We start from the raw sequence: 27,771 nt of genomic DNA on the forward strand, positions 1-27,771 counted from the left end.
TTGGGGCTTTGAAACGAATGGCCACATCATGCTTTTAGGCTGATTCCAGGGAACAAGTTTGTGCAGATCTTGGCGTGCACCATCGTATATGACTCTGATTGCGGTTGCTACATATCGAGTGTTGCGGTACAGTCCTCGAGGGAGACATTGTTTTTTCTTTTGTAAATTTGTTCAAGCAGCGCATCACTCTTAGGTTTGGTTCGTCGCAAATGTCTTGTCTTTCTCTGCGGATTCGATCATTGTGTTTCAGTAACAAGTTCTTGGGGGCTTGTCATGCCCTTGAGGAGTTCACATTGGCTCAATTGCTCATCACGGCACTCCGACAACCATACATGCTCGTGACTTGGAGACCCAAAAACGTGCCTTCTTTTCTTGCAAATCGTTAGGAACCTGACGTCCTCAAGGTATCTGCCCGCGCCAGAGGGATGAAACTGTGAGTGTTTTTGTGATGCACCAGGGTTTGGATGTCCCGTCTGTTTTCGCGTACTGTGATTCAGCATCCAAGCAACCTTTCTGCATTCAACGGCGGACGTTTGTCCTTTTATATCGAATACTCAAGTATTGTTTAAGCAACCATTTCGAGTTAGTCACATCTAAAGGTCATCGCGTGCGAATGATGAAATACCACGATGATGGCAGTGTCAGATTTGTAATTATATTAAATATAATAGCTGGCATTTCGCTCCCCAAGTATTGGAATCAGTCATTCATCGCTCGATATCCAGCAAAAGCATGTCCTCCAAGAAACTACTTGTCGTTTTCGGAGCAACTGGTGCTCAAGGTGGCTCTGTCGTCAGGTCAATCCTGAGCGATCCCAAAACTGCTGCAGAGTTCTCAGTTCGCGCCGTAACCAGAGACACGTCAAAGCCGAGCGCTCAAGCTCTTTCAAAGCTGGGGGCTGAGACTATCAAGGTATGCTGAATTGTCAGTTCCCTCCAGATGATATCTTTAGCGCATCTGATTGCGCCTTGTTCATCCCTAGGCGGACTTGAAAGACAAGGCTTCTCTGCGATCAGCGCTCAAGGGCGCATATGCAGTATTTTCGGTAACAAACTATTGGGAGGAGCAAAGTGCAGAAGCGGAAATACAACAGGGGAAGAACGTTGCTGATGTCGCAAAGGTGTGCCCCGTTTAGGGTTTCAACGCCGATCATGCAGCCGCTAACATCTTTTACATGTACAAAGGAACTCAATGTTCAGCACTTCATCTGGAGCAGTCTGTTGAATGTGACCAAACGTGAGTGCCATCATGTGAATGACACTATTGGAGAAAATTAATTCACCGTCAGGTCCGCCATACTATAGTCTCCGGAGGGAAGCTCGATAAAGTCTTTCACTTTGACTCCAAAGCCGAGGTCGAAGAGTACATACGCTCTATTGGCATCCCAGCTACCTTCTTTTTGGCTGGATTTTACATGAGCAATCTCTCCAGCGGCATGTTCCGGCCCGACCCAGATACGAAAGCGTACACACTCGCTTTCCCTGTACCAGCCAGTGCGCCCGTCCCCTTGCTGGATGCGGCAGCAGATACCGGAAAATTTGTCAAAGGCATTCTTCTTCATCGAGAGAAGACGTTAGGGAAACGTATTTTTGGAGCTACTGAGTACTACACACTCGAGCGGATAGTTGAAGAATTCAAGGCTGTTAAGCCAGAAGCAGGGAAAACTGCCAAATTTGTGCAAGTTTCCCCCAGCGTTTACAAAGAAAAAATAGCTTATACCGGAGCGCCGGACTTTGTACAGGAAGAAATGCTACAAAACATGCAACTGCTGGAAGAGTTTGGATATTATGGAAATGCAAGCCTTGACGAAAGTCATTCGGTACTTCTAGCATTCCCAGAAGCCTATCGTGAACGATTTCTAACGACATTTTGCAATTTTGTTCTAGATCGTGAACGAGCCATTGACCACTTGGAAAGAATTTGCTGCCAAGACTCCAGATTGGGCAGACCTCAAGTGATGACGTTGGTATATCGACTTGTAAAAAGGTTCAGTAGGAAGACATTCTGGTTTAAGGAGCCAGGGATGGAAACATAGGGACAACATCGCCGGAGTCTACACAGTACTATACATTTATTTACTTGCGGATGGTGCTGTGTATTGGATAGTATGTTTGTACATAGGACATCTCATCATGAAAGTATTGAAGATATCTGTTTATGCCGGATTTTGCGCCGTTTTCTTATGCATTTATTTAAATTGCCAAAACAATGCTGAACTATCCTGGCTTGCGGGAAATATATACGGCACGATGTTCGCTCTGACTATCCAACAGTTTAGGCTTATTTGATAAGAAAGGGAAAGAATACGACAAGAAGACTGGAATCTGGCGAAAAGAAAACTGCGGGCTGAGTATAGCTCCATGCCAGTGTGAATAATGCATGTTGATCTAGTGGTTTCTCTGAATTGGTTAAGGAATCTTCCGACGGAACATTCAAACTTTCACTGCGTGTTCACTTTTGAGTGTGCTTGACCTGGTTCTGGAATAGCAAAAGGCTGATGCAAATATAAACCACATTTGAGCGTATAGGTGCGGACCGTCATTGGCTTAGGTGATATCAAGTGACGGGGAAGTTGAGATCACATATTGATGTAGGCCCATCTGATACTGACCTAGGTTTTGCATAAAATCTGGAAGCGAATACAATTATCGCACTGGTGCATTTTGGAGACAAGGCATTAAGCAATTCTCCTTGAACGTTGACAAAAGATAGAGGGCCTTTGGCAGCGACCTAAATTCACTAATATCAAAATGTACACCTCCTACATGTTAGGTCCAAGCCCAGCGAATGTTCCATATTTCAGTCGCGTTGTTCTACGCGGGCTTTTTACTGCAAGCGATCACAACTGTCAAAGGGCGTCCATCCGCTTTGACACTTACAGCACATACAAGGAGAATAGCAGGCTGTCGAGCAGCAGCCATGCTGGCGTGAGTAAAGCAATACCAGAACCCATGCTGTATACAACTCCTCCTCCCCATGATATTGCTTGGTGGAAAATAATGGGAAATCATATCAGACTGGAATGCATAGGCTGGGGAGATTCCTGGATGTGGCCAAGAGATGTCGACCTACTTTGGGGCCGAACGCACATGAGGCCAAATTCCGCAGGGAACAGCAATTCCTATTTAGCGATTTCGTGGGTGATCGCTGCGCCCACGTGATCACGACATGTGTGACGGCGATGGCAGTTCGATTTGAAATACGGTTTTCCTTGTTGTTCTCATCTTGGACTGACTCTGCAATAACATCTTGGACTGAACCTGCAATAATGGCTGCCAACACAAATATGGAGTATCGCTTTTTGGGCCGTAGTGGGCTAAAGGTTTCCGTATTCTCTCTGGGAGGATGGTGGGTGCGGCGTTCATGTGCTTTGTTTCCCAGCTGTGATCTACAGATGGAGGTTTCTCGGACGTTGCCTGGGGCGTTGACTGTGCTAGTTTATTCATCTTGCCACAATCTCTTTTACCTGCAGGGTTACCTTTGGGGGACAAGTTGGTAATGAAGCAACTTTCTCGTGTATGAAAGCCGCCTATGATGCAGGTGCGAACACCCTCGCGTTTGAAATAGTAAGTGTTAAAGACTCACAGCTCACTATCATCCAGGCATCAACTTTTTTGACAATGGTATTTCCGGGTGGTGACTTTACGTGACCGTGCCAAATCTGATATGATACTCTCGTCATCAGCCGAAGTATACGCTGGAGGTGAAAGTGAACGTGCTATGGGACTCGCGATCAAGCATTTTGGCTGGAAGCGCAGTGATCTGGTGATCTCTACAAAGATTTACTGGGGTGGAAAAGGGCCCAACGACACAGGTCTCTCCCGCAAGCACATTGTCGAGGGAACAAAGGCTGCTCTTGAGCGTCTCCAGCTGGTATGCAGTTAACACTATCACACGCGGGTGCATGCTTATTACTTACGAGATTTATTCGGGTTTGTCAGGACTACGTGGATCTTATCTTTGCCCACCGTCCGGACAACTTGACCCCTATGGAGGAAATAGTTCGCGCTTTCAACTGGGTGATTGAAAAGGGTTACGCATTTTACTGGGGTGAGTGATACTTTGGAGAACCTTTAATAAGGGAAGCAGACGCTCATCAACTGCATAGGTACCAGCGAATGGTCCGCGGAGCAGATCAGCGACGCCCATCGGATCGCTGAGAAACTTGGTCTTATTGGACCTTTGGTAAGACTTTTTAAGAGCGCACATCGCATTGGATCAGGGTTGGCGACGCTGACGCTAATTATTACTTCTAATAACAGATGGAGCAACCCCAATACAACATGTTCCACCGTGAGAGGGTACCTATTCACTGAAGCGGACAGCGGACGCGATTATAGATTTACTAATTAATTTATCAGTTCGAGGTCGAGTACGCCCCTCTGTACAAAAAGCACGGTCTAGGAACCACGATCTGGTCACCCCTTGCCTCTGGTGTCCTGACGGGCAAGTACAACGCCGGGGTCGTCCCAGATGGTTCTCGTTTTGCCCTAAAGGACAGTGCTGTGATCCAGCGTATTAGAGCTAGCGCACTAGACACTGAGGAAGGCAGAACAAAGATCGCCAAAGTTCAGAAACTCGAGGTATAGTTTATCGCTTTGCTACAGGCAATGCAGGGCAATGTTTTAACAATACGTCCTAACGCTCACGTATCGCAGCCGATTGCTAAAAAGCTTGATTGCACTCTTGCACAATTGGCCTTGGCATGGTGTGCCAAGAACCCCAACGTGTCTACCGTTATCACTGGTACGTTTCACCCCTTCAAAATGGCAGCTAGTAGACATCTTGCTGATTGTACTATGTGGAACTAGGTGCTAGTCGACCGGAGCAGGTGGTGGAAAACGTGAAAGCCATAGAGATATTACCTAAGCTTACTCCCGAAATTTTGGCTGAGATCGAGGAGATCCTGGACAATGCACCAAAGGCTGATGTGGACCGTTACTAGAATGTGCACACATGGCATGGCCAGAATGAGACCAGAGGCTGTTTCGACATTGGCGGTTAAATATATAGTTCTATGTGGCGATCTTTAGCATCGTCGTATATGCGTTAGATATTTGTCTTCAAGACTATTAAACTGTTGAACCCACAAAAGTGGAGACGTTTTTCAACATGTGACCAGAGCAACTTCAAATCGGAGTTTTACGTCATCGTGGCGCAGTATGTTTTGGTCTCGACCTCGTTTTGGTTCATATTGCTCGGGTTTCCTTTTGGAAAGTATCTAGGGGTCATTTGAGTCATGATGGTAACCCCAAAGTTGATGCGCATATATTTATATCTGCTATGGGCGGGAGCGATATCTTGAGGGAGCAACAGGTTGTGTGATATGGGCTCCAGTATTGGTCTTGTTTGCCGAGTGCTTGACGAGTTGTCTGAGCGTGTTTTTTGAGCGGTCGTACCGACCTGACCTGTCAAAACACAACGATGTCCAAGATGTGATAAAAAAAAATACCCTACGCTCGGATGTGGTCACGTCCCATTCATGTATTGCACGCGCAAATAGATCTGTGTCTACCCTTCTGGTAGCAGTTCCGCGTAGGGGCATGCTGACGGAACGTGTTTGCTTAGAATGCTGATTGTAGGCAGACAAAGGAAGCGACAATTGAGATTTTGTTCAAGCAGGGCTCTAGCTTGCTTACTCTTCGGTCGTAAATTTAGAAAGGGGAATCCCCCAACCCCCTGTTGTTCAAAGGGCCCGTGCCGAACCGTCGGGATATCCAGCATTTTCAATACCAACTAAAGCGCGGACGGGCGGGGCCAGCCAGTTACGTCCAATATGCGCACATATCCAATAATTCTCTCGCGTGTTACCATTCACTAGCAGCCATTATCAACTCCAACTGTGCATAGCTTGTGTCTTTCTGCCATGGATGCCATAAACGTATCCTGACTTGGGTCTGGGCTACCCTCGTGTCTCCTCGTCCTCTGGCTGAGGCCTGTAGGTGACCCTATTGAATTTTGGTTTGTTGGTAAACGAGGGTTTCCAACATAACGAATGAGGGCGGGTGATTTGATTGTATGGGCCGGCATTTTTCTGCACTGCTGTTGAGTAACGAGCGCGGATAACCTGTTGTTGTGTTTTTCTTTGTATGTGGCGACATTGGGAGATACGATCTGTTTTATTTTTTTATTTTATACATTACATTACATTAGGTGCACCGGTTTTGTCGTTGGACAAAAACTGAAAACCCTTGTTAAGGGTTAGCACTCTTCTCTCTGTTCTGCATTACATCCATCACCCCCGATTCACACATCCCAAACGTCCAGCATGACCCAACTCGAGTCCTCTGCTCTCACACTCCCCTTTCCTGACGACCGACTCGGGATCCTTGGTCCAACACTCAAAGCCTCACTCTGCCGCGACGAGTTCCACCGTTCGATCCGTCGGACGTCTTCCGCCGGCGATATTCCACGAACGTGGAAAACGCTATTAGGATCAGGTGCAGCGTTAGATGGATATGTGCGGAGAGGAAGTGCTGCGTCAACTGGAACGAGCGCATCCAGTGGGGGTTATGAGGTGAAATGTGGGGAAGAAGCGAATCCCGCTTCTTGGCATACCCAGCAACAACGGGAGGATGGACAAGTACCAGAACAGCTCCAAAGAGCATCGTATCTTCCAGATGCTATGGGCGGTGTGCTGGGATTGGGTGTTATGAGGATACATGATCATCTGGTTCGGGGCGAAGGAACGACGCAGTCTTTGCCTAGGAATGGATGGAAAGGGATTCCAACTATTGTTGGTCTCGATTCGGCTGCTACTTTAGGGCAGGATGTCTCATCACCATTATTAACATCCACATCGCCATCTACCACGATCACGACACAACCGATAGGACTCAAATCTCCCATCGCTCTCCCAGCATCCAAGCAAAAGAAGCCCCTTCGTCCAGCTCTCCGCCGGCCATCCTCGCCTATTATCAACCAGGTTAATCCTGAGCAACCACCTATCGCATCCACCCCATGGACCAAAAGTGAACCTGCTCTCGCCAAACGTCCTCCAGAGCTGTCGTCTGACAGTGACCCCCAGTCCTCGGAAACCAGCACCAAAAGCGAGCCGGCACTCCACCGCAACGATGCGCTGCCATTAGATAGTGAGGCAGGGCCGAGTTCCACCACCCTCTACATTCCCTCTCGAAAAGGTAGCGCACCTACCACCATGCGCAAGCGGTCAAACAGCTTTGACGAAAAGGGAAAAGGACGACCAAAATCTGCCAATGGTCCACGGAAAGGAAGCGACGGCGCAATCGATGTTGAGCCGCGTGTCTCGTTTAGTGAACAGACGGAGCATATCGCTCAAGGAAGAAGGGGGAGTGGGTCAAGTTTTTCGGAAGGACATCGAAAGGCATTTTCGGCTTTCATGGGGCAAACGCGCAAACCCAGTGGAGGACCAAATGGTCCTGACTACATCTCAGATGACGATGAACGAGGCATGCGCATTTTTCTGGAACAATGTCAGAAACGGCGGACAGTGGGTGGTGCCAGGTCTTCAGGGGGAGCATCGAATTCCGATGAAGAATCCGGCTCCCGGATGAGCCCACCGCCAAGAAAAGGGAGTAGTGGAAAAGAGAAAAAGCAGACAGCATCACCCACACAACCCCAACAGCAGCAGCAGCAGCAACAGCAAGCAGAAGAAGACTTTCAATCCTCCCTGGGCCGCAAACGAGCTCGATCGACAGGAGCCGACAAAACCTATACGACCACGACCACAACCCATATCTCCAACATGAGCATTTTTAAACCTCTTCCTGGGGACATCATTAACTCCGACGCCCTCCCTGTCACCGTGGTTGCCGAACACCCTGCAGTCTTTTACCACCACCACCCTACAGATGAAGACGACCCCCATGACTACGGGAATGAAGCGGATGTTGCTGATGACGACGCAGATGAGGCATCCATTCCAAACAATCCCCGCAAATCCAGTGGCTCGATACGAAATAGGAAACTGATCCTCCAACCGCAATATCCTCCTGATGAGACACTTAGCATCGGGACACTATCACAATCAATTTGGAGACCGGGGAGACATCATCGGCTGGACGCTGGGAGTCATGCGGCCGAGGGAGCAGGGGGTGGACGGCGGAGATCGGATGTTTATGCGCCGTCGATACGGTCGCCGTGGCTAAAGGCGGTTCGACTTCCTCCGAGGTGGTTGTCACTAAGAAATGCGATGGCTTTAACCAATGTCATTATTATTGTATTCGCGATTATTGTGATTGCGGTTGTGAGCTATGTTTCCGGAAAAGATAATGCGCGGGTCGCCCTCGAGGCCCTCGGCACCGTCGCCCTCAAGTCCATCGCCCTCTCCATAGGTTCGGCTCTGGGCCGCGCAGAAGAATCCAACGCCGTTACGGTCTCTGCTGTCGAGACTTGGTCACTCCGCCCCGACACCCAAGTCTGTGCTGGATACTACTGGTCTCGGGTGAAACGAGCAACGAGGTGGAATGGGGACCAGATCTATGTTGTGGATTTGAAAGGGTCTTTTTGTGGGGTGTTTGTCAATTCTTACCCGGGGTTCGAAGATTTTACAATTCCGGATCCAAAGGCAGTAGGTGGACAGGGGAAGTATACGTTGAGATTAGCAAACGGGACAGCACCCGCCCCAAGATACTCGTACAGCTTGAACAGCACCGCCGCGATTGCATGCCCCAATTACGAGGACCCGGCATGCGTTGCCAATCTATTGGCATCACCCACAGACGGAACAATTGATTTCTACGATGCAACACAGCGACCATACTACCGTCGTGCACTATCCAGTCCTTTCGAAAGTTGGACCGGAGTGTATAATCTCGGATCTGGGGATGGATATGGCTTCACCAATGTTATGCCGGTACATCAGTCCCCGTTTGATACGAATTCACTGGTCGCGATTGCGGCAGTGGATATACGCTTACGGTCCCTCTCGCAGTTTTTAAAGCAATCACTAAGTGCCTTGTTGAGGGATTTGGACCCGAGTCGGCCAGATGTACTTTTTAACGATGATACCAGTGTTGCAGGGGCTATTCAATTTGTGATTGCTGATGTACAGACAGGGATTATCCTTGCGTCGACGTGTCCTGGAAATCGAGATGTTCCGTTGGCGACGACGCCTGGTGCGATGTTGCCACCACCTCCCGATGACCCTCCACCATTGTTTGCTTCGATGGATGGCGATCCGTGTTTGGGGGATTTACCGTCTACAGTAGGCTCTTTGAGAAATTTGCCTACAACACCCGTCCTTAGCGATGAGAATATTCCCATCCTCTCTGCCCCCTTGCAAGTGTGGTCAGACAGTGCGTTGGTCATTGCATCCCTGTATCAGCCTCGGGCGGGATTACAGTGGGCCATTATAGGGCGGGTTCCTGGGCAATACTTTCATCTCCGTCTAGGACAGATTTACACTCTCACGATCCCCTTGACAGCGGCGCTTGTCCTTGTTGCCTCGGCGTTGGCGAGTTTTCTCGTCACGAGGGCCATTGGGCGGCCTTTGAAACGAGCAGCGGAGAAAATGATGCGAATTGCAGATTTGAATTTTGACGAGGATGCACCGTCGTTTTCGGATGACGACACGGATGGTGGAAGCGACTACGAGGACCCCCCTAGACGGCGCTGGAGTCTAGCGAGTCTCCGATTTGGATGGTCCTTCCCGGGGCGGAGAAATAGTAACGATTCGCAAGATTCAACAGACCGAGGTCGATCCTCTACGGTTCGTCGGTCGTTTTTCTTACCACCGCGTTCCCGCTCCACATCCCGATCCGCCCGACGACGCCGTCGAAGTTCGGCAGCATCCGCACGAAGCAAACAAGTCCCGTTTGTGCTAAAAGAAATCCAATTGCTCAATACGGCCATGGACGCCATGACCTCTGGGTTAAAAAGCTTTAGCAAATATGTTCCACTGGATGTTGTCGCCCTGTTGGTGAAAATGAAGCGAGAGGCGGTGTTGGGTGTCGATGAAATGAGTTTGAGCATTTTCTTCTCGGATATTGCCAATTTTACAACGATTGCTGAGAGTATGAGTCCACAGCAGTTGGTCCTTGTGATGAGGTAAGGTTTCCCTTTGTCAATACTGTCGGTTAGCGAATACTGTGGTTGAAAACGTGTGCGTACAGTGAGTACCTGAGCGAAATGTCGAGCATCATTCTCGAAAGTCAAGGGATCGTTGACAAGTTCATTGGCGACGTAAGCGCACAGCTCTTTTCATAGATGAGTTTGGATTTTTTTTTTTCAAACCTCGTCTTCTATGTACACTAGGCTGTCATGGCGTTCTGGAATGCTCCCTTGTATTTAGAGGAGCACGCCATTGTTGCATGCGATGCTGCACTCAAATCACAGGAGCGGTTAAAGGAGCTTCGAGATGGTAAATTATCGATGGGTGTTTATATGCAGCCTATTTGAAAACTATTGGCTGATGTGCTCTATCCTAGACTGGTTGGTAAAAGGCTACCCGGAGATCCGTGCCCGCATCGGACTCAACACTGGCCCCGCTCTGGTCGGTAACCTCGGATCCCCTACTCGTCTCAACTACACTTGCCTAGGCGACACCGTCAACCTCGCCTCCCGCCTTGAAGGTCTTAACAAACGCTACAACACATCCATCATTGTGTCGGACGCCGTGCGCGATCAGGTTCACGAGTATTTTGTACTTCGCCCTCTCGATTATGTAGCAGTTAAAGGCAAGACAGTTGCTAAAAAGTGTTATGAGCTCGTCGATTCTCTGGATGCGTGTGATCCCGCCGTCCTTCGACGCATGATGCTGTACGAAAAAGCATTCGATTATTACTGTCAAGGGGAATTCGAACAGGCAAAAGTCCTCTTTGAGACGTACTTGGTGGATGTGCCGTGGGATGTTCCGGCGATTATGCATCTGGAGGAGTGTATGAGGTTGGAAGAGGAGGGTGTGCCAATGAATTGGAGTCCGGTGGTGGTTTTGGATGAAAAATGATTATTTTATGTTGTTTTGGTCGGGTCCTTTGCTGGGTTTGGTGAGTAGGTTGTGGTGTGCTAGTGGGCTTGTGTCATGGCGGATAATGGACCACGCTGGGACCTTCTGTACATAATTTTCTTTTTTGTAAAGCATAAGAAGAAATCTCACTTGTATGCATATGTGTTTGCATCCTTTCTTGTAGATGTGTTTACTCTGTCGACGGCTAGACATTTGAGGTCAACAGAAAAGGGTCTAATCGACAAGATCTTTATTAAATATTATGTACAAAATCTCTACCAATACCCACAAGCTCCTTCAATCGGTATTCAAAAGCAGACAAACCCCCTGCAGTACCCAATGACTCCCATGATCATTCGTACTCAAATCCGCATCAAACACCCACCCGACTCCACTGGCGTTCCGTCTCTGCTGGGTCGTGTACACTGGTGTTCGGAACGTGTTGACGAGCTTCAGTCTGTGTGATTCGATGGGGATGATGCGGAGGATGGGAAGTTCAGTTAGGAGCCTTCCGCCAGTTTCAAGACGAATGAGCGCATTGTTTTTGATGTCCCAGCCTGCGCCTTCTAGGTAGAGGCCTTGGACGTAGCAACCAGACGAGGGGCGTTCTTGTATTTCCTTGGGGTCCGTGTACTGCGTGACTTGAGTGTACAATGTCGACCGGTCCAGTGGCCATCCATTTTTGCGGCAGGTGGTTTGAACAAGGGCGGTGATGTAGGCCTCTGGAACATGTAAGCCAGATAGCCACATGACGACGGGTTCCCCGTTCTTGATCCAGTTGGAGTATTGCTGGAAGCGCCGTTCGAAATGCGTGATCCACCCTCCGAGACCTTTTTCTGTCTGTGGAGCGAGGGATCTCCACATGCTGGGTAGGTTGCCATTGAAGAGCGAATTGGCAAGTTGGTCCAGTTTAGCACTCATACCGATTTCACCCTTAAGAGCTCGGCGCAGATCTCGAAGGGAGGTCGACATTTGGTCCACCAGTATATTCCATCGTTCAAGTTCTTGTAAGAGGACGACTTGCGTAGGAGAAGGCGTGCCGATCGATTTATAAATTCGGGGAATGTCAAACATGGTAGGGAGTTTGGCTTGGATGTCTGACGCAATATTGGAAATAAACTCCTCCCGACTGATTCCGCCTGCCCCTTCTGCAGTCCGTGGTTGAAGCGAGATGAGCTGCGTCCACATATCTTTTACGGCTGTGGTGAGGTACCCGATTTCCGCGTCTGGATGGAGACCAAACACGTCAGGTGCGTTTGTCAGAGGGAGACCTTCAATATAGGTAAGGTAGTCATCTCTGGTGCCGTGTCTCGGGACTTTGTATTGGACTTGTGGGTTGGAGTAGAAGAAGAAGGGTTGGAAAGAGTCGAAAAGGAAATCTCCGAGGTATTCGTCAAGGTAGGTCATCAGTACTCTGCGATCGTAGTCATCCGTCACTCGACCTCCATAGATCGTTTCACCAATCAGATACCGCAACGTCGTCCATGGAATCTTTGCGTCCTTGACGCCAGCTGTCTTGTTCAAGTACGTTCGCAAGATGGTCATACTCACTCTAAAGTCCGATTCATTGAAGTCGTATTTGACATTCCACCCAATCTTGCCATACTTGCCACGCTCTTGCACTACAGCATGGAAAAAGGCTAGAACGTACACCAAGGGACGGAACGCCTCGTGAGCACAGTCTTGTAGGGTTTCCTCTGTCAGCTTGTAGTAGCTACTGCGTAGATTAAGTTTAAGTCCGTTGGGAGGTTCTGTCACGACTTTCAGAGATCGTTGGAGGATGCCGATGGGGAATTGGGGTGTTGGCTCTGTCGTTAGCCACAATCTAAAGTCTACATGCGGTTTCTCGATCTTTTCGAGAACCTTTTCTAATGTCCGCAACCAAGTTACCAACAAATGGCAATTCTGCAGCATCAACCACTGTCCACGAGATACAGCTGTTTCTAGCAATTGCAATGCAATCGGGGCTTGTCCTTGCCCTAGTGACAAAAACTTGAGCCTGTTTCCCCCAAACCCACGGGCCTCTGCCAATTTCTGCAGGTCATTCTGTGGATCTGCTCCCGGACTGAGGATAAAGACCACCGGACTCGTCGGCGTCGATTGCTCAAAAATGTTTTGGTAATTGATCACCGGCGGCATGACGTACTTTTCTCCCATGTGTTTAATGACAAAGTTGGTCACGGCATTGTAGACACGGTCGGTGCGGAAACACCGGAGCACGCAGAGCTGTTGGAAGGGAGACAGTCGGTTCGAGTAATCCATTGGGAATGGTGCATTTTCGGGAGCATCAAGTCGCACCCAACCTTGCCATTCCTCTTCATTTTTGCGAACGTGTTCGGCCAACATGGAAAAGTTGGCATTGAGGGTCGTCAGACGGAGAAGGTCCTTCCAACCCTGGTCCGTGATCCATGAAAAGGGTTTGGCAGTGGCGGGTTGCTCAAGGGATATATCTCCTTTGAGGAAATAATTGAGCTCCACCGGGTCAATCATCCCTTCCGCTTCCATGAGCTTAATCGTCATCTGGAATGAGAACATGAGCTTGTGTTTCTCGAACAAGCCCGTGCATGCGTAGTTATAGACGGCGTATTTCAACGTATCCATAATCTTTGTCAATCGCTTTGAAAGGTTAGCATCGGGCTTGCTGCGATGCAGCGAGAGGGAAAATACTTCAAGGAAGGCGGCAAGTGAGTACTCGTACATGGGGTTGATGGTTGACAATCCCGCCAGGACGAAAAAGAGGACAGCCCCGCACTTGGCGGCTGGGCGGTAGGCATCACGAGAAATCTCAACCTCAGCTGATGTTTGGGTCGCAAGTACCACCTTTTGTCCAATTTCAGTTGCCTTGGATTTTGTTTCTTCCAGTGTCCTGATGAGTTCCACATTGTCCAGCATCAACCCTGTGGACGATGCAAGTTCTCGAAGCAGCGTATCCTCTAAATCCTTCAAGAGACTCTTGTTCTGGCTCATTTCGGCAATCAACCGTTCGCGTTGTTCCTCGAGCTCCTTCCTTTCGTGTCCCACGACAACGTTCAGGAGCTGATCACTGAGCCCTTTGAATGTCACACTGTAGTTGATGATCATGGCGGACCCAAACATCTTGGGGGTGTAGGTCGGGTTTGGAAGTCGCGATGTCAAATACAATCGGAAATTGGGGTCGTAGTCAACTTCCTTGTCCCCCAAAACAATGAACCTTCGGGCTCCTTGCACTTTGATATTCTTCTCCAGTAGGTTATCGATAACAGGATCAATATATTCATCAACGTCTTCAAACAAGAAGGGGAAACCGTAGGTGACTGCCATTTCCAAGTGCTTCAAAAAATCTGGATCATTAAACGACGATATCTTCAAGTTATTGGCAGCTTCACGCTTCTTGATCCAATTCAAAGCTTGTTGTTGTGGATCGATACAAAGGGGGAAGCGAGAGGCTTTGGTGGTAAGGATACCGTTCTGAATGGATAGTTCGTCGGCGGGTAAACCTTCTTGACTCCATTTGCTCATCTCCACATCTGTCACTAAAAGTTTTTCAACTTTGAAATTGGCACTGATTGGAACGCTCTTGGAGGACAGATCAACCATCCATCGCTTGTAGATGAGGTCGTTTCGCAGCTCCCAGTTGAATGCACCAGCGTAACTGAGGAATCCAGAGACAAGGAGGCAGTCACCTACGAGTTGGATACGCTGCTCCTTCAGGGACTCTAGATCTTTGGCCCAACGGATTCTTTCTGAACCCAAGCCAGAAATGAGCTTATCGGCTGCTTGAAGGCGCCGCTCCATAATTTCAGCCATCTTTTGAAGTTCGAGCTGCTCCGCTTTTGCTTGGTGAAATTGTTGTTGCAGGGAACCGAGCTCGTCGTTCAACCGTTTCAACTCTTTGGTGATTTTCTCAAACTCATTTTTGGATAGGGCAAGATTTTTTTCCAGTGTTGCCACAGCTGCACGTTTGGGGGCAATTTGTTTTGCGACGTTGCAGTAGCCCACCACGGCCAGTACAAACTTTAACAGCCCAGCACCAGCAGCTGAGATTTCATTCATCCGCTGCATGGACACATCCATTTCTTTCAAAATGCCCTTGACGGCCTTGATTTGTGCACTAGATATTCCATCAACGTCCAAGGCTTGTAAAGATGATTTGAAATCTGTTGCGGACATCATGGTTTTGGCGCTCTTCCATGAAACATCTTTGATGCCCTTGATAACACAAACACATTCGCAGACTTTTTGCACTTCTTTGGGCGGTTTGGCAAAGGAACGAATTTCAGTGATTTCGGAAGCAGAAAGATTTTGTAATGCTAGTCGAGCTTCTTCCAATGCAGGCAATGCTTCGGCAAGCGCCGCCTCAGCTTCTTCCTTGTCTTTAGCAATCTGCGTATTTTGGGCGTCCAGTTCGGTTTCCTTCTTTTCCGCTAGCTCCTTCTTTTCTTCAGCTTCCTTTGTGCTGCTAGTAATTACTTCCAGCAGCCTGTTACATGCTTCGGTCTTCTCCTTGACTGCAATATTCTGTTCAGCCAACTGTGCATTGAGGACATCCAGCTGTCGCGATGATTCCTCGAGTTTTCCCAGACCAGTTTCCAAACGAGCACAAGAGCGAGTGTTCAGATCGCGATTCTCTTCCAGCAATCGGTTATAAGTGTTTACATAGTCCAAATAATTTTTTGGAGTCACATAGTTGGCTCGTCGGTATTTTTGTAGGAATTCGCTGCTCGCAACTCCCACTGACAGATGGACTCCCACCATGTGCTGCACAATCGAACCTCGATGCTCAGTAGGGACCAAATCCTCACGTAAGAAAGCATCCGCAACGGAGAAGAGTGCTTGCTCAGGCCATGGTGGGAACCAGTCGATGATGGTATTGTTGACCAAACCAGGGAAAGATCGGCATCGATCTCGTAACTTATCTCCTTGAGGGGACATGCAAAGGACAACGTGTAGATTATTCGAACATTTGTTGACAAAGTATTGCCAAAGATTTTCCTTTGTTTGAACAATCCCTTGTTTAACCGCTTCGTCTCGAATCAACCCCAATAGCGCATCCTTTTCGTCATCTTCATAGAGTGCTGGTACCATACCAGTGGTGAGCATATTGTTGATGAGTTCCAGAAACCCTTCCTGCACGACGTGGGCATCCGTAAATAGGAACACAGTTTTCTTGCCAGATCCCAGTTGGGAGTACAGCGTCTTTAGAGATTCGCGGAACTCTGCTTCTCCGTAGCCTCGAGTAAGGGTGATCTCGAACACGGAGCACCCAGCAGCAAAAGCAGCTAAGCGGGTTAAAGACTGTTTACCAGATCCTCCCACACCTACCAACAGAGCGTGACCACGTTGCATACGAATGACTCTATGAATCCTCGTCAGATGCTCCAAAGCGTCTTCAAAGAGAACAAGGTTCATCCTGTTAAACTTTTCATTATATTCCTCTAGGATTTCCTGGTATATAGACCGGACAGCAGTAAAATCGAGCAAGTCTTCATACAACCGTGCAGTTTCTTCATGCATCGCATGCCGGAAATCGCCAAACAAACTGGGGTTCCGTGTAATGTACTCTTCATCGGTTTCAAAGTTGTCCAGTACGAGTCGATTGATGAGCTTGGTGACATAGTCGCGATCAGCATCCGTGACCAGTCGATCGTAAAAGACGCGGAGAACCTCGTTTCGCCAGAGTCTAACAAAGTGTTTTGCTTCGACAAAGTGATCCGGAGTTGCCAAGCATAAGCCTTCGTAAACCCGGGAGATGTCACGAAGGTTGAAGATGTAGTGGAACTTGCTCGGAGTTGGCATGAGATTTTTGGAAACCTCCGCGTACAGTTTTAGAGTAATTGTGGTCAGTCTGTCGCCTATTTGCTTGATACCCTCTGAAAAGGGCGTTAGGTGGCCTTGTAGGATATTGGAATAAATCCTTTGCAGACTGTTCTCTTTCGGGAAAGTGATATTGAAGACACAAAACAAGGATGCAAAGCGGATGTCAATGTCGTTCCTGCCTCCTCCGGGCGTACCCATCGCACCTAGGAACTGGACATCTTTCAAGTATTTCCAGTTGAGCTCCTTGCCTCGGTCATAAATACCGCCGCGCTCAATAAGTAGTTTCAAAAGCGCAATGGGTTGCTGTGTGCCGTAAGTGTCTTTTGCAGGCATGTTCAGATCGTCGATAAACACAATCATGCGCTTTCCAGCAGCTGGTCCATAGGTATCCTTGGTCCGCTTTTCGACATTGGCTTCCAAGTTCTTTTGAACATCCAAGGAACTCGTGCGGGATGAAAAGTTGATATTGAGGAGGAAATTCTTGTCGGAAGGTAATCCTCGCAAGAATTTCTGAACAGTCACAGTCTTTGATGTTCCCGTCTCACCGACAAACAAGACCGGACGTCTAATGGCAACCAGTTTCTCGAGTAACCACGAGTGTCGGATGGTGTCCATTGTAGGTACCAGGATCTCATGGTATGACTGTGAACGATTGTGTTCGTAAGAGGGGACATAGTTGCTCCAGGGTATCCATTGCAGTTCTGTAGCATCAAAGTGGTAATCGTAAATGGACTTTTCGTTTCCTGGCAATTGACCAAGCGCAATGGCTGCGGCAGTATGCACCAACGGTAATTCGGACAGCTTCTTAATGGCATCCGAGAATTTGGTTCGGTCATCTTCTACAAGGCTTGCCCCGATGGACCACGTCAGAGACTGGATGAAAATCCCTTCAATGACCGATTCTTGTGAATGCTGTTTATTGTCCGTTAATTGCATTTCCAAGAGTGCACAAAGTTGGGAAATCATGGCGAGTGCAGTGACAGGGATGACTCGCTTCAAAGGCTCCGCAACAAACCCTTCAAATGTTCCCTCGAGGACGTACTCGACGCATGGTGGCACGTACTTTGTAAACAACCGGAGCAGAATATCTCCCTCGGATTTATTCTGCCGTGCATTGACCCATTTTTGAAAATAGGGTTTGTACCCGAGATTTTTGGGATCCATGTACACCATTCCACAACGGGATACTGTCGCGGGACTTGCGTACTGCAAATCACCGACCTCGAATAAGAGTGCTGCGTGTTTCTGGAGTCGAATACGCTCACCGTTGGGTAAGGTCAACAAACGGTTGTCGTCCATGACCGAGTTCATGTTCTCGACCCAAACAGCATCAACATCGCCATCAAACACAATGTACTTTCGTTCCTTTTTATCTGTGGGTTTATTAACTTCACGGAAAATGTTGGAGAGCAATCCGTCTGTCCAGTCTCGAGTAACTGGGTCAAGAACACCGTAGAGTTCCGCGACTGTGACTGCCTTGGCGTTCAGCGTATAGAGCTTGGTTGTCACACCCAGCTTGGTTTGAGCTTTGGCGAGTGTGTCAATGACAACGGATTTCCCTCCACCCGCTGGACCAACGACCATGGAAGTGTGACGTGTAAGCATCGTCTCATAAAGCTGCACAACCTTATCCACCTGCTCCGGAACCAAAATATAATTGTTCTCTCGCAACACCTCTTCGACAGCGTCGTTAAAGTTGGGGTATCTCACACGTGGGCAATCGAGGCCAGGGAAGAGATCCGTGATAAGCCCAAGGAACAGCGGCACATCTTCAAAGACAAACTTTGGGAGATTCATGTCACGCAGTGCACGCATGAGTACAACGTCTTCATTCAAATCCGGTGATCCACGCTTGAGAGAGCCAGCCATGACAAGCACGGATTTCAAGGCTCGAAGTCCAAAATCGTAGTGGTGTTGTTTGGATAGTTGACCTTTGGCGAGTTTATACAAGACCACCATTTTTTTCGCCAAGCTTTTTGCGAGCGTGAACCCTTCTGAAAAGAGCATAATCTCGCAAATCAATTCGAGATCGGGTACCACCATGACGACAGGACGGAAAAGAGCTTTCAAGTTATCTGGAAGCTCCGTGCGTCCAGCGTAGCCAGGATTCATGGTAATAAAGATACCCGTCTTTTTATCAAGTCCAATTTCATTCCCTTCAAACTGAAATCTCTTTAAATTCATCACGAGGGCATTTTGAATGGTCTTGATTTGAGCAGAGATGACAGAAAGGACTGCCAACTCGATACGATTAAACTCATCAAAACAACCCCACGCACCGGTTTGAACGAGACCAGCAAAGATCTTTCCCATGGCTTGGTAATCCATTCCTTCACCGCAATTTGTCACCATGCAAAGTAATCCCATTGCTTTGGCCAAATCTTTGACGGTTTCAGTCTTTCCTGTGCCTGCTGGTCCGGCAGGAGCTCCACCCAATTTCATTGACAGTGCTTGCGTCAAGGTGAGGTAGCATCGATCCGTGAGGGGTGTAATCACCAATCGACCATTCAAACCCATGTATTCATATCCATAGTCGAACACACCATTACATTGTCGAACGAGAAGTTCATCGGCTTGTTTATCCCAATAGAATCGAAGTTGGGATTCCCACTCAAATTCAGTTTCATCCATGATAGAGTCACGAACAAAACGGTCTACAATATCACGAGCATGGACGTCAATGATGATTTGCGAATTGAGTTTTTTGCGATCATTGGAGTTTAGATCGGATCGGACTTTGACGACAAGTTGTTCGAGTTGGTCTCCCAGTGTTTTGGCATACTTTTTCATGGCTAGCTTGTTTCCCCCTTTAATCTTGTGAAAGACGTCTTCGACCTCCCATGTCCACCACACTTGGGAACCAGCAAGGGCTACCATACCCTGGTAAGCCTGGATCCAAGCAAGTCGTTCCATGTCTGGGTAATAGTAGACAGCTTCTTTATGAATGGTACGATTGGATCGTTTCATTTCAGCTTCAACTGCCGTCATCCACTCTTCTACGCGCCCTTCGACGGGGACAACTCGTCGAAAGTCGAGGGTTTCACCTTCGGAAGATGACATGCCTACCACAGCCTTTTCGTTCTTGCCGGTCCCAAAATTCAATTTGAGGACGTTATCAAACATTTTGATAATGTGCTCTTGAACGTTTTTGGGATCATGGCTTCCAAGAATAGATAGGAGCTCTTCGTCAGAGATGAAAAAGAAGCGCGGAAAAGCATTTCGTTTGGATTCTAGATAGTCTGATAGGGATTTTTGGCAGGCTTCAAGCTCATTTGACAGATTTTGAAGCAGCTGTAACCTTCCTTCGGCATTACATGCCTCTAGTACTAGACTATGTTTCGCAGTATCGCTCATGAGTTTCTTGAATGTTTTGTCGATACGATCAAATCGGGCCGCTTCTTCAGGTAACTGCATACGGATATCACCCGCTCCAATGAAAATGGATTCCAAGTACATCCAGCGACGTTGAACGACCATCCATACTTCCAATACTTCCCCGACATGGGATAGAATTTTTTCCCATTGTTGTACGGCTGGGAGGAAGGCAGCGACAAATCGTGATGCACCCATGGATTGAAGTGACATGGCATTATCATCCAGATTCAACACAATCTCGTCAATGGCTCCAAGAATGAATCCTCGGTCCTCGGTGCCTTTCATATACTTTACAATGGTGAATTTACAATTCTTCCACGTATTTTCCACTTCTTTGATTCCATTTTCGATACCGAGTTCCTTCATGGCACCACCGACAATCTCCCCAATGGCTTCAGAATGTTCATGTAAATTCATGGCAAAGAGTTTTTCAAGGGTAAAACTGTCTGGATTCATGTCAAAGGATTTTCCAGTGATTTCCATCAAACGTTTCCAGTGTCGTTCGCGGAGAGCTTCATTTTTGAGATCGGCAAAGAGGGGAATAGAGTCCTTGAAGGTGACGATTTTTTCGGCTACGACGTTGTAAGGTGGTAATTGTTTAAGTTCCTTTGGTAAACGTTTTAATCTCGTTGAAAAGGTTTCAACACCCTTGTTTAGGACGTTGATATCCAGATTGACCCATAGTGTTGTAGACCACGATGATATGGCTTCCTTGACTTCAATATAGAGTACATAAATCTTGTCAAGCTCTTTAATGTCGTTTTCGAGTTCGTGGAGTTCTGGGTAAGACGTAATGTTCAAATTAAACAATTTCTCGGCTCGGACTAGGGCTTCTCTTTTAGATTGGAGAGCGGCCATGACCTCTTTTGCTTCCTTTAACAACTGTAACCCACGATCCATATCCAAATCCATTGCACCCGGTCCCGTAGCGGAGAATTCGTCCTTGAATCTTTTGAGCTCAGCTTTGAATTCTTTGACTTGGTTTTCAGTTGTTTCCGTGAATTTTCGTTTGACGGGTATAAGGTCATCGTCGACTTGTTTGGCTTTGACTAGCATGGCTTGCCAACTTTCGGGAAGAGAATTGGCGGCCTCTAGTTCGGCGGGATCAACTTGTATATTGTACATTTGTAACGTCCGATATGCCTCCATGATATCTCTGTACCGCATTTCAACATCTTCCGAGGCGGATCGTAGCTCTGCAATAATGTTTAGGACAAATGTCAAGTCATCTAATGTCTCGGGAACTCGTTGTAAATCTGCCGTGTAGTTTGCCATTCGCTCGTGTAGTTGGTCGAGACCTTCTCTTCCCATATTATTCAAATGTTTTCCTGTGAGAGAAAAGTGTCAGTTGAAAAGAATTTGGAGAGCATTAACAAATACTCTTTACCAATTGAATCAATCCAGCCTTTTGCTTCGTTATGAATGGCAGCTTGTAACGGTGTCGAGATCACACGGATAAAGTCCAGATCTTTGGAACTCGGATTGCTCTGCACGTCTATTGCTAGCTTGGAGTAAAATGCGAGCTTGTCATCATACATGACAACAGACGGCTTTTTTTGTGCAAACTTTTCCAAGGTGATGACCTGCGGAAGGGCCATGTAAGAACAAACATTACAGGAAAAAGAATCGAAAAAAAAGAACAGATATATAATCTCACCTTGTCAACCTTCCATAGCGGCCGATACTTTCTCCACGTATCCAGCCACTTGTTCAAACCCCCAAAGGTTTTGGTAATGGAAGCATTCAGAGATCCAATCATGGTAATGATCGTTTGATTCGCACACAAGTCGGTATGAAAATTGAATGTCACCGGGTCCTCATCCTCAGCAACCTTTTGCGGTGGTGTAATAATACAAGTACCATTCATCCATCGATGAAATTGCTTGGTGGAATCAACAATGGATCGCACGAGTTTGACCATCATTTTGAAGATTTCGGCCGAGAGTGGGGATATGACGATTTCGGGGGCAGAGAGGGAAGCGCTGACTTTGAAAAGTGGGACGCTTCGACGGGGTTTTGTGATGGATGATATATGAATGGCGCGTTTGGAACGACGGGCGTTCGTACGAAGGTTGAGCATGTTTTCGAGAACTTGCATATTGTTAACTACCATCTAACCATTATAAAAAATTCATTCATTCGCCGTAAATGGTTCGAAAGAAAACACAAGAAAACGATTTCTTCTTACATAGTTTAATGCAGAAAACACTTTTCTCTCCCAATGTGCATAGTATTCTCGTAGCATCTTGCTTTTCCCCGTATTGGTCCCTGCAACAAGTGATTCCATTTTAATAAGAAGCGGACCAATGCTCTTGTATTTCTGAACAATGGTCTCAAGAACGTTCGCACGGTTCTTGTGCTCAAACTCGAAAAATTCCTATAAAATGACAAGGAAACAACGAACAAGTTCTTAGTTTCATTCATAGTATGTTCAAAATGTCAAGGTAAAACTTACATGGGCATCTAGAATGTTATCCGTTGGCGGTTCTTTGATGAGCATCGCGCAAGAGATTTGGTCAACTGCATTGGAAATATTGGCAGAATTCTTTCGAATTTGGTTGACCATGGACGAAAACTTGTTGATTTCCTATTTTTCCAAAAAATGAGATTATGTTAAGCTCACTTTTGCGAGCGAACGAGTAGTAAGAAACTGCCTGTAGTATACCGAATTACACCGGGAGATAAACTCTGGTATTCCAAGCGAGTTCCAATTCAACCTCGTAAAACCAGGTTTCATGACACGCTTGAGTTCTGCAATGTGGGTTTGCAGTAATTTGCGCTCGGCACTGTCTAGGACATCCAGGATGGAATTGTAGCTATTGAGCATTGTGTTGAGGTTTTCCACATAAGTGTAGTATTTCTCTTCCTATTTCGAACAAGATATTCAATTTACAGAACAATCGAGCCCAATTCTGACACATATACTCCATACCTGCAACGCAACATTCAAAGCCACCTCAGGGACAGTCAACCCCATTTTATCCAAATACTTTGTTTCCTTGATGATATCCCTCAACTCGGGGCGAAAGTTGACATAAACCTTTCGATTCGTTTCGCCTTTTCCGCCCGTGTAGGTATCCGGTGTGGTAGGTGCTCCGGTACCCGTGTAAGCCGCTCCAGCGTCTTTGGAGAGAATATGGGATTTGAGGTATTGCAGAGAATTGGCTTCAACGGACTGACACCACGAATTGTATAGCTGTGTTGGGATTGGTTTGAAAAAAGTATTAGGTTATGGATTTGATTAGACTGCTAGAAACATAAATACAGGCATAACAAACCTGCTCGTCGTATTCTCGCATCGCTTTTGCTACTGTCAAGTATTTCTTTGTAACCGCTCGACCTTGATCACTTGCGAGCATCTCTGGTGAAATGTTGTTACAACAAAGTCTTTACCATTCTGAACACATATTGCTTTTCTAATGCTAACCTTGCAAAGACTGAAACCGCACAATCGTCTTTTTGATGCGATAAAAGAGGGAGCGGGACCACGCTATGGCACCGGCAACTTTTGGTTGATTTTTCGTACAGGGAGGATTATCCCTAGCATTATAAAAGTTGTTTTTAAAAGGACCGCACATAGATCACCTCACATCTTTCCAAAAAAAAAAACCACTCACTTGTGACTTTTGAAAATCTCATCAATGATATCCACCTCTCTAGCATATTGATCCAGAATTTCATACCACTTGCCCATAAGCTGATTATTGATTGATTCTCTCGATTTAATATTCTTAATATTCTGCAAGAGATCAAAAGCTCCTTCTGCTGATCGCAGTTTTTTGAACGAGGCGTCAATGAATTGTTTTGCCATATCTTCAATTTGAACGATTTGCTCTCGAAAGCGGGACATGAGTGTTTCCCAAGCCGTTTGATACCTGCATCATATCAGAAAAATAAGATGAAATGATACGGGTAAGGCATACGAAATGGGGCGGCCATACTTTTTGGAAAACACATCAAATGGAACGGATTCAAAGGGGACTACGAGGTTTTCAACGCGTTTGATGACTTCGTCGATTTGCTGTGGATCTCCAGTAACAGCTTTCAATTCTGGTCCAAAGATACTGTAAAACTGCTCCATAATTTCGGCAATCTTGTAAAAATCCGCACACCGAAGGGCCATGTAATCCGTTTGTTCAAAGAGTTTCTTGCGATCAAATTCCCACCGCTGATCACGCCCAGATTGTTCAATTCGTTCTCGAACAGTGAAATACGTTTTCCGCCAGCTTTCCAACAAGTCTTTTGCATCGACAATTTTTTTCTTGGCTTCCACCGGGGGTTCTCGGAATATCGTTCGAATATTCACAATGTTGGCCACCTTGTTTGCCAACTCCCATGCAATTCTGCTCATTAAAGGCACCATCCGCTCATCCCGATTATAGTGCCGAGAAATAATCCATACCATACGTATAGCATTCAAGAGGGACGGAAGCGAGTCTTGGACGCTGTTGAGACTACCTGTGATAATGTTTTTAAAGTGCCGTTCAAGGGTACTAAGGAATTTGACATTGTCTTTTGCTTCCGTGTAAAACTTGTTCAACTCCCCGAGTTGGAATTCGAGGGAGGAGGATACGGGTGATTGTGCTTTTGTGAGGATTTGTACAATGGAATGTACAATGGGAAGGTTGAGTTGTTCATAGAGAGTGGATAAGGACGCGTTACGGTCTCGCCAAAACTCAATTTCAGCCAACGGCCCCTAGGTTATACAAGTTGGATCAGCTAAAAAACAATGATGTTGAACAAAGGAACAACTTTGGGCTCGTACGTTTCCGACCGGCGTCTTTTTGGCTTCCCTTGCCAACACATTGGTCACCGTATCAATCCATTCCTCGGCCAATGTCTCTAATGATTTGACCAGGTTCGTGTTCCTCACTGCCTCATTTAAATCTGATAGCCCTTGTAGGACATTTAGCTCTTCTGGGATTTTCAGCCTCGTTTCACTGGATACTTGTTGAGCGGTATGAGATATTTGACTAGCAAACTTTTGGATAGATACAACGAGCTCAGTTCGGAGTCCCTCGGACTTGTCCGTTCCTGCTGCCCCATTTACAGTTTGCTCGTCAAGTATGTGCTCGGAACCGGATACATCGGGCCCTCTTGCATGCGTTGCCGAATCATGCTCATCGCGGAGATCGATTTGACTTAGTAGTGGAATGTAAATTTCAGATAAAAGCTGCTCAAGCATGAGCAGGTCGTCGCCAGATGGGTGTAAAGTCTCGATGGGTTTTTGCGGAGGCGACGGTTCGACTTGATTTGGTGCATCTGATGATGATTGCGCATTTAAGGCCAGCGTGAAAATTAGCTGTGCCAATGATGACTCTTACCTTGCATACTCTCGGGCACACCTTCCGGCGCATTATCCGGCACACTCTCTGGCAAAGGATCTTGTTCCGGCGCATCTTGCACCGAGGGATCCACGTCCATTTCGACCGCTTGGCCTGGAACCACTCTCTACGTTTACCAACTTTCTTTTGCTTTCCCACTCTGATAGATGTCTGACACGTCGGAGTTGCTTAGATAAGCGAGTCCGGACGCGTGACCTGGACGCGTCTGCTAACTAGCTGCGCATTTTCCCACGGCTCCAGGTATAAAAGAGGTGGATACGACATTTCCTGTGTGCTGCTTCTGGAATGCCATTCTGCACACCACGTATGGTATTGTTCATTGCACCTGTTACTAAGGGTCGATGCGTCCTATGGATAAGAAATTGCTCTTCATCTGAAAGTGTGACTTTTGTTCTATATGTGGTGTCTGTTTAGTATAACCCACAGTCCCTGCTGCCATGAACGTGTCAATAATCAATATGGTAAACAGGAAACGGTGCTGTTACAGTCACGCATATCTTGGTATTTCCTGGGGACCGCAGGGGGCCTTTGTACAGCGGCTTGCTTAGTATTACATTTAGGGGACCGCGTCCCTCCACCAGAGTGGTAAGTTTAATGTTACATGGGCTTGTCATTACGATGGGAAATGCCCTTCCACGGTGGTCATCGCCGTCCATCGTGGTCCATCGTCGCCAAGTTCTTTCGCCGAGGGACCGCCGGCGTTTGTCGATTGTCGTTTGTCGTTCATGGAACTCCCCGTCCATCACATCGACTACACCCCATCCAATGCACATGGCCGCGCTTCAAACAAGAAGAAATGGGACAAGCAGATCGGGATTTCACGTGAGCCCGTGTGACTGAGACGATCGGTGACCACATGGCCCCCACGGCCTCTGAAAAAACGTGGGCGCCCCCATTTTTGTATTCTGATGCTTTGCTGCGCAAAATGCGTTTTGGGGAATGACATGTCCCATGCGGATAGTCGGGATAGATAGCTATGCAATTATCTACAAGTACTTGTAGACCAATCTCTGTAGATACGCATGCTGCAAGATTAACCGCCAGAATGATATCGTTATGACATTTGTAGATGGACAGATCTGGTTGAGCATCCTGTCATGGGCAGTCATTTCCTCCGTGCCAAGCAGCCAAGCAGGGATCTCTTGGTAGGGATGTTAAAGGGAGCCTCCCTCGAAAGGGCGCTGTCGTGGGTTTGTCAATTGGCCATAGTAATGCCACAGGATGGCCATAGTGCCTGTGTAGGCGAGCAGGGCCATAGAACATGTCATGGCCTACATGGAATGCAAATTGCTTGGGCATGTTGAAAAGTCGCGGTGCCTCTTGTTGCTTCGTGTGGGGTGGGCTGTGTGGACGTGCAAAAAAACGTCATATTCTTGGCAAAATCTCTTGTACTCTAGACACCCGCCATGGCCTTCCCTAGCTCATAGCCACCCCGTAGTAAACTCTCTTTCTCACAAGCTCTGTCGTTCAAAGCCCCAGAGAGACCCCGCATGTCATTCCCCCCCGTCATAGCCTCGTTCTCTCGTTTCTCACGTCATTCTCCCATTCTTTTATCTGATAACGAGCCGGGATCTTTCCTTGCCAACTACAGGTTGTGGGGCGCAGTATTACAATTTTTGCACTAAAATTCATGACATGGGTTCCCATGCCGCTTTCAGAGAGAGAAGAACTCCCAATTTGGGAATGAAACAGATGCATGGATTACGTAATAAGAGCGTTTCATAGTGCCAATGCAATGCCAAAACGGACGTTGAACCGCATGGGAAATCTCTCTGTCTACACCTGTTTCCCCCCTTTTTCCCCTCTCTCTCTCTCTGTCTCTCTCTCTCCCAACGAGTACTCGGCCTCTGGTCCGTTTCCTAATTAAACACAACAAGAGGGAACACAACAAAAATGACGCTCAGAAAAAAAAAAAAGAAAGAGAGAAATTTCCTCTCTGCCTCTCCTTTCCCCCTCTTTATTCACAGTCTCTCTCTCTCTCTTTTTGTAGAGTGTGTGTTGCTCTGTGTGTGTGTAAATTCCCCCTTGTCTCTCTCTCTCTGTTGTAATTCCTCTCACAGAGACTTTAAAACTTTTTAACGCCAAACGAGCCGCTTTTTCTTTCCATTCTCTCTTCTTCTTCTTACTCTCTTCACTCTCTCTTCTGTGGGTCTTTCTTCTTCTTGAACACCTTTGGCTGTTCATCCTCCTTTTATTCCCACTTTGCAAATAGACGTTTTATTATATTAGACATTTTATTAGATTTCCCACATCTTTCACACATACACACTGAACAACGACCAACACACAACAAGATGGACTCACGCAACGCTCCCCGTCCTCTGGCGAGCG

At 47.2% G+C, this 27,771-nt stretch overlaps 4 protein-coding genes across 4 annotated transcripts; 3 read left to right on the top strand and 1 right to left on the bottom strand.

Annotated features, from left to right (window-relative positions):
* Positions 1-402: 402 nt before the first annotated feature.
* SPPG_00475 (uncharacterized protein) lies at positions 403-2,165 on the top strand. Its single transcript, XM_016748800.1, has 6 exons — positions 403-433; positions 571-912; positions 983-1,120; positions 1,185-1,236; positions 1,305-1,819; positions 1,887-2,165. Exons 2-6 carry the CDS (start codon positions 733-735, stop codon positions 1,956-1,958), a joined length of 957 nt encoding a protein of 318 aa, XP_016612811.1. The 5' UTR covers positions 403-433; positions 571-732; the 3' UTR covers positions 1,959-2,165.
* A 1,039-nt stretch (positions 2,166-3,204) lies between these two features.
* On the top strand, positions 3,205-5,139 carry SPPG_00476 (voltage-dependent potassium channel beta subunit). The gene is made up of 10 exons (XM_016748801.1): positions 3,205-3,348; positions 3,473-3,540; positions 3,603-3,623; positions 3,686-3,873; positions 3,942-4,050; positions 4,109-4,185; positions 4,263-4,301; positions 4,362-4,583; positions 4,659-4,746; positions 4,812-5,139. The coding sequence occupies exons 1-10, from the start codon at positions 3,269-3,271 to the stop codon at positions 4,943-4,945; spliced, it is 1,026 nt and encodes a 341-aa protein (XP_016612812.1). The 5' UTR covers positions 3,205-3,268; the 3' UTR covers positions 4,946-5,139.
* A 610-nt stretch (positions 5,140-5,749) lies between these two features.
* Positions 5,750-11,080, top strand: SPPG_00477 (uncharacterized protein). The gene is made up of 4 exons (XM_016748802.1): positions 5,750-10,026; positions 10,092-10,161; positions 10,234-10,339; positions 10,407-11,080. Exons 1-4 carry the CDS (start codon positions 6,269-6,271, stop codon positions 10,922-10,924), a joined length of 4,452 nt encoding a protein of 1,483 aa, XP_016612813.1. The 5' UTR covers positions 5,750-6,268; the 3' UTR covers positions 10,925-11,080.
* Positions 11,081-11,158: 78 nt separating this feature from the next.
* SPPG_00478 (uncharacterized protein) lies at positions 11,159-25,519 on the bottom strand (the record flags this gene model as incomplete). Its single annotated transcript, XM_016748803.1, has 13 exons — positions 11,159-21,423; positions 21,483-21,678; positions 21,753-22,208; positions 22,284-22,472; positions 22,551-22,682; positions 22,761-22,961; positions 23,028-23,291; positions 23,374-23,456; positions 23,523-23,635; positions 23,713-23,970; positions 24,037-24,791; positions 24,861-25,357; positions 25,420-25,519. 13 exons carry the CDS (start codon positions 25,517-25,519, stop codon positions 11,222-11,224), a joined length of 13,446 nt encoding a protein of 4,481 aa, XP_016612814.1. The 3' UTR covers positions 11,159-11,221.
* Between the last annotated feature and the right edge of the window lie 2,252 nt (positions 25,520-27,771).

Source organism: Spizellomyces punctatus, assembly GCF_000182565.1.
Source record: "Spizellomyces punctatus DAOM BR117 chromosome Unknown supercont1.1, whole genome shotgun sequence".
NCBI lineage: Eukaryota > Fungi > Chytridiomycota > Chytridiomycetes > Spizellomycetales > Spizellomycetaceae > Spizellomyces > Spizellomyces punctatus.

Coding starts and splice junctions, on each gene's coding strand:
- SPPG_00476 (XM_016748801.1), top strand. CDS start 3,269: ATGGCTGCCAACACAAATATGGAGTATCGCTTTTTGGGCCGTAGTGGG. Junction 3,541..3,602: donor GAAAGCCGCCTATGATGCAG/GTGCGAACACCC, acceptor ACTATCATCCAG/GCATCAACTTTTTTGACAAT. Junction 3,874..3,941: donor CTCTTGAGCGTCTCCAGCTG/GTATGCAGTTAA, acceptor CGGGTTTGTCAG/GACTACGTGGATCTTATCTT.
- SPPG_00477 (XM_016748802.1), top strand. CDS start 6,269: ATGACCCAACTCGAGTCCTCTGCTCTCACACTCCCCTTTCCTGACGAC. Junction 10,027..10,091: donor CAGTTGGTCCTTGTGATGAG/GTAAGGTTTCCC, acceptor GTGTGCGTACAG/TGAGTACCTGAGCGAAATGT. Junction 10,340..10,406: donor GTTAAAGGAGCTTCGAGATG/GTAAATTATCGA, acceptor GCTCTATCCTAG/ACTGGTTGGTAAAAGGCTAC.
- SPPG_00475 (XM_016748800.1), top strand. CDS start 733: ATGTCCTCCAAGAAACTACTTGTCGTTTTCGGAGCAACTGGTGCTCAA. Junction 1,237..1,304: donor TCTGTTGAATGTGACCAAAC/GTGAGTGCCATC, acceptor GCCATACTATAG/TCTCCGGAGGGAAGCTCGAT. Junction 1,820..1,886: donor GCCTTGACGAAAGTCATTCG/GTACTTCTAGCA, acceptor ATTTTGTTCTAG/ATCGTGAACGAGCCATTGAC.